Source organism: Macrotis lagotis, chromosome 1 (genome assembly GCF_037893015.1).
Source record: "Macrotis lagotis isolate mMagLag1 chromosome 1, bilby.v1.9.chrom.fasta, whole genome shotgun sequence".
NCBI classification, from domain to species: domain Eukaryota; kingdom Metazoa; phylum Chordata; class Mammalia; order Peramelemorphia; family Peramelidae; genus Macrotis; species Macrotis lagotis.
This window is the reverse complement of record NC_133658.1, coordinates 324234888-324240887: the sequence shown is the minus strand read 5'-3', so window position 1 is coordinate 324240887 and position 6000 is coordinate 324234888. Positions and strand designations below refer to the sequence as shown.

At 51.3% G+C, this 6000-nt stretch overlaps 1 protein-coding gene across 1 annotated transcript in view; it reads left to right on the top strand.

The window, feature by feature from the left end:
- Positions 1–210: 210 nt before the first annotated feature.
- Positions 211–6000, top strand: part of LMX1B (LIM homeobox transcription factor 1 beta) — a 182904-nt gene continuing 177114 nt past the window's right edge. The window contains exons 1-2 of the mRNA XM_074211551.1: positions 211–364; positions 955–1141. Coding sequence (XP_074067652.1) covers positions 226–364; positions 955–1141 — 326 coding nt within the window. The 5' untranslated portion in view covers positions 211–225. The remainder of the gene's footprint in view (positions 365–954; positions 1142–6000) is intronic.

The window sequence follows — 6000 nt, the reverse complement described above, 5'->3', positions numbered from 1 at the left end:
TGTGCACCCACCCCGGACGGATCCCGCGGCCGGCCCGGACCCGGAGGGACCAGCCGCTCCTCCCGCCTCCCCCTCCGGGCGCCCGGGGAGCGCCTCGAACGCTTCAAAGAGAAGGACGAGCCATCGGGCGGCAGCCTTCGGGGGAGCCCCCCGGCCGCGGAGGGCGCAGAAGCGGGGCCCCGAGCCTCGGGACCCCGAGCCCAGCCAGCCCCGCCTCGGCGCCCCATGGATATAGCAACAGGTCCCGAGTCCCTGGAGAGGTGCTTCCCGCGCGGGCAGAGCGACTGCACCAAGATGCTGGACGGCATCAAGATGGAAGAGCACGCCCTGCGCCCCGGGCCCGCCACGCTGGGGGTGCTCCTGGGTGAGTGCGGGCCGGCCGAGGGGAGAGGATGGAGCCGGGCTGCGCGGCGCAAAGTCGCCCCGGCTGCGGGGCGGGGGGCGGGCGGCGGGGCGGCCCCCGAAGTCCCTGTCACTGGCTGCAGACCGAAGCCCGGGGAGCCCTGCTCCGCGCGGGGCTCGGAGCGGGATGGAGGGGCCCCAGACTGGCCTCCTGCTTTTTATAGTCGCAGGGACCCGGGCCCCAGAGAGGCCGCCGACTTGGCCAGGGTCACCCGGCGGCACAGCGGGCGGTGGAGCCCGGCTCTCCTAGCTCCCGACTCTAGCTCTCAAGCTTCACGCTCCCTACTCGTTTCTTCCCTAGCACGAGGGTTCCCCGCTCCTGCCCCCTACAGAAAAGCATTTCTTCCGAATAACTGGGACTGCGGGGTCCTGGCCCTTCCGAGTGCAGACCGCTCCTCCGCTCGCTGAGCAGGGGCTGAGCCTGCCGGGCCGCGGCACGGGCTCAGGAGCGGGGGGTCCCCCACGCCGGGGCCGGCCGGCTCTGCTCAGCGCCCGGGCCCCGGCGCCCCGCTCACGGAGCCCCCCTGCCCCGTTCTTGTCTCCCCTCCCCAGGCTCGGACTGCCCGCATCCCGCCGTCTGCGAGGGCTGCCAGCGGCCCATCTCGGATCGTTTCCTGATGCGAGTGAACGAGTCGTCCTGGCACGAGGAGTGTTTGCAGTGCGCTGCGTGTCAGCAAGCTCTCACCACCAGCTGCTACTTCCGGGATCGGAAACTCTACTGCAAACAGGACTACCAACAGTAAGAGCTTCTCCTCCTCCTCCTCCTCCTCTCCTCCTCCTCCTCTTCTCCCATTTGCCACCACCAGGGCCGAGAGTAGGCAGGGGTAGAACCCTCTAGGGTCAGGGTCCCGGGAACCCCCGCGCAGGGCGCAGAGGGAGCTGTCCCGAGCCCCCCACGGGGGCAGCGCAGGCCCACCAACTCCTGGAGCATCCTAGTCTGGAGTCCTCCCCTCCCTGACCCACCCCGCCTGGGCTCAGGACCGCATCCGAGTGACTCTCCAGGCTGCATGGGCCCTGCTCGCCGGTCAGCAAAGAGTGATCCACGAGCCTTTGTCGCTCCCTTAGGTGGGGCTCAGGAGAGCTCTGAGTCCTCCCACTCGAACTCCTCCAGAAAACGACTCTCTCGTGGAACTCCTCCTCTCACCCTCACAACCGTGGGGATTGTGAGGAAAAGTTACCCTGCGCCCTCCTCCTACAAAGAGCTCACCTGCCCTGGCTACTCTAGGTCTCCGAGGCTGATGTCCTGGTCCAGGCCAAAATAAGCCCTACCCTGGAGAGGACGCCTAGGATGTTTTCTCTCCATTGCCGTGCTCCAGAGTGGCAACTCGGAGCCCTTTGGCTTTTTTTTTTCCAGGCCCGGAGCCTAGGAATAGCGATCCTGGGCCCAGCGGCGCTTTGCAGAGGCCCGGGTTGCCCTGTTTTCCTGATTCTCTGAGTCTCAGTGACTGTTTGGTTCAGTTTGGTTGGGTTTCCTAAAGAACTGGCGCCCTTCGAAGCAGGGAGGCCGCCGGCCGCCCCCGCACCGACCCGGGGTCTTGTTTCCCTCCTCCTCCTTCCCCGAGTCAGAGCTGCCCCCGGCCCGGCCCGAGACAAAGGGAAGGGCGGTTCGGCCCCTTTTGTCCCTCGGCTTCAGGGGCCGCCGCCGCCCGCCCGCCCTTTTCCGAGCCGGGTTTGCTCATAGCTGCAGTGGCTAGGCCGGTCTCCATGGGGACAGGCCCGGGGCTCCGGACCAAGGACTGCTGTGCCCAAGCGCTGATCGTGGGAGGAGGCTTCCTCTCTCTCTGGACCCTGGGAGTGAGTAGGACCCTGGCCTTGCGTGTACCTGAAGAGTGGGGATTGAGCATTTCAGATAACTCTTCGGCAGTTGCCTCCGAATGGACCTTTAGTCTTCCCTTTAAAAATTTAATTCATATGAAATTTTTAATAATAATAATAATAATAATAATAATAATAATAATAACCTAAACAAGATCCAGACTGCTGTAACTGAATCCATGGGGTTTGAGTAAAGAGTGTAGCTGATTCTTAAGCCGCAAGCAGCAACTGTGACCCAAAGGATGCAGTGCCCGAGAGTTCCCGGGCCCAAGGTCCCAGGACAGTGAATGTGAGTCACCTCCCTTGCTCGCAGAGATCTCTCCCTATGTCTTAGTCAAGACTCAGATCCCAGCGGCTTAAGGAGCCAGAGTTACAGGACAGGCAGGGACCAGGGCAAGGAGATTTGGGTTGGAGCTTTGGGTCTCCCAGTTAGTGAAGTGATATCTTCTTATTGCATTTTATCTATGTCCAGTTTGGCTCTTAGCTCAGATATTATCTCTGACTTAGCGCTGGGAGAGTGACCTGGAGAGAAGAATCCTTCGACCAGGGTCCCAGGTCCCTCTTTATATCGGGCACTAGCAGGGACCCTAGTTTTTGTGCCTTAGTTCTGACGATTGGAGTTTTTTCTCTTCATCTTCCGGTACTACATTTTTGTCTCGATGCTTTGACCTTGGAGAAAACTCTAGATTCAGGCCAACTTTTTCCATTATATTGTTTTCAATAATTTTCCCGGGAGCAAGGACCTGATCAGGCTAGGGTCAAGGAGGAAAGGGGTATAGAGGAGGAAGCATCCAGGTTTTGGCATCTGCTTGGGAATTATTTGTGCCATGCGGGCCTTTTCTTTTTCCGGGAAGGGCAGGGAGTTTTTGTCGGTTTATCAACTCCAAGCTGCAAACATCAGAAAAATCGCCTTGAGAGCAGACAGGGAAGGCATCACTCTAGGAACTGATGATTTCCTTACTCAAAAACAGCCATATTCAGAAGCAAATTTAAAATGACAGAAATCTCCACCGAATGCTTACTTGCTCCTTTGCAACTGTATACGAAAGAGGACCTGGCCCAGCAAAACTCAGGGGGCAGGCAGGGAACTTTTTAGGATCCGGGTTTGAAGTGTTTGTTCCTCTAATGATTTGGTTTCTTGGCAGTTCAAAGGGAATGAAAGGAGCTTTTATTGAAAGGGAAAGAGAAAGATGGGTAGGGAGAGGGGAAGAAGAAGAAGAAGAAGGAGAGGGGAAGAAAAAAACTGAAGAGAAGAGAGGAAAGGGAAGAGAGGGAAGGGGAAAAGAAAGGAAAGAAAAAGAGAAAGGACAGGAGGAGAAAGAGAAGGAGAGATAAAGGGAGAAAGAGGGAAAACAGAAAGAAAGAAAAGGAAATCGATGAAAGAATAGAATGGTAAAGGAAAGAAAAAGGAAAGGGAGGGAAGAAAGCACCTGGAAACAAAAATATAAAAGTTGATTTTCAAATACAATAAAGAGAATGGTCATTTTTTTTTAAATAGAGTAAGTGCTAAGAGCATATTGTATGCTTTTTTTAATTGCAAATGCATTAAGATAGATAGGAGAAAGAAATGATTAGCATACAGAATACTGCATATTTTAGTGAACTTGAGGTTTTATTTGAGTTTCCACACTGAAAATTTTCTCGAGGCAACCTTGCTATATGTAGGCAAGACTGAATAAAGGCAACATTTCCTTATCCCTAAACTGTAGCAGGTCAGAACTACCTTCCATTGTCCTCCAGGAACAGGTGACAAACCTTCTTCTTTAGTCAGTCAAGATCTTAAACTGGCTCACAATTGTTCTTTATTAATTTACTTTATTTGTTGTGGAGGAAGAGACTGAAGGGCTTGAGTAGGCTGTGTGTGCCTATTTTTGTCACTTGGCTCCATCCAGATGCACATATTAGATTTTTGTTGAGAGACCAGAAGTATGTAAAATATGGAGGTCACTGTCATTTGTTAGAGAGACAGAGATTGTAGAGCAGATTTTTGAAATGTAATCTGGCTGCTAATATTGGAATTGGGCTTTCTGTTGAGAAATGCTTGTTGTTTGCTTCTCTCATTGTATTCACAGAACTGGAGTCAGCAAGGAGTTTTTATTTCAGATCTTGTGAGTCAATGATATTTCACTAGGATATAAAGCCATTTTAAAAATAGCTTTGTCTTGGAATCTCCCTGTAGTATTGTGTATATCAGCTCTTGCCCATCTATATTGCATACTATGTATGTATACATATGTAAAAACAGTTGTGTGTGTGTATCTTGGCATAATATATGGATATTTGCATTTGTATATATCTATTCTTATATACATATTCCTCTTTACAAAATGTATGAGTCCCTCTGCTCCTTTGTCTGTGGTACAAAGTTACGTGTGTGTGTGTGTGTGTGTGTGTATGTGAATCTCTACCCTTTTGAATGTGGTACTTTGTATGTAGATGTAAACCCTGGCTGTGGTGTATACACACACACCACACACACACACACACACACACACACACACACACACACACACACACGAATGCACACCTATACCCACAAATAATACAAGGTGAATCCTTTAGAGAGAAAGAGAACTAGTGTGTGGATCCCTACTTGCCTTCTGAAAACAGTGAATGTATCCCGGCTGTATTTCTGTTTGTGAGTTGGAGGTGTGTGTGTGTGTGTGTGTGTGTGTGTGTGTGTGTGTGTGTGTGTGTGTGAATCCCTGGTCCTTGGATCATGATACTGAGATATGATGGACTGTGTTTACCCTGGGTTCTGGGAATCCACAGTCCTCATGGTTGGAGAGGTGGATCCTGAGTTGAGTAGGGCAGGGCAGGGTAGAGCAAGCAGGGCAGGGCAGCTTCCCTTTGATTCACTAAAGCAAAGTCAAACTGCTTCAGTCACAGGGACAAAGATTGGGTGGAGGCCACCCACCACCATAGTCTCTTCACCAAGGGGACTTTTGCAAAGGAATATCTTGCTAAGACCATCCTGACTGCTCCCATCATTTATGGGCTACTATGAGGCAGGCAGGCATCTGAACAGTCAGGAGAAATCATTTCCATCCAGATTGAGACAATCCAGTTAGTCCTCAAAGTATGAAGGTCTGCTGGGGCTTCCCTGCCCTAGTTAGTTTCTGTGTGCTAGAATTGAGTTTTGTAGCCATGGACCTTATAAACCAGACAGGACTAGGGACTCTGCTGCTAGAGTTGCTGACAATGACAACATGCTTGTATTCTGTGTGCTTGCTCACTGGCCTGTGGATTCAAAGTTCTTCACAAATTCACGGGTCATTTGGAGAAGAATCATATCTCCAAAAGCAAAATGAGAGAATAGAGTTTTGGGGCTTGAATGAACTGGTATTGGCTTGGCTGAGAAACAGAAAATAAATATTATGAGAGACCATGGCTATAGCTTCCTCCTTCCTCCCAAGGCCTACTCAAGAACAGTGGGCCTATGATTTCAAGAGAGCTCATGGACTGATCAGAAAGGACACAATCTCTTTTGTTACCCTTGGACCCTTTTGCACAGGGACAATTTGGGTAGAAGGGCTTGAGGCAGGGGGAAGTTGGTGTAAAATAATCATATATTATTTGTGAGATAAAGTGTTGACTGTACTTGAAATTTCTGGTTTTAGTCTTTTTCTTGTACTAATTGAATTACCCTTTCAAAACTTGCTCCCAGTACTCTTTTTAGCACATTATAAGTTTGTGTACAACCTGACTTTGGTCGTAATTTTGTCCTTCCCCTCTACCCAAGTACTATGCTGTTTTAGTGGAGCCTGTAAACTTCATGCCTTT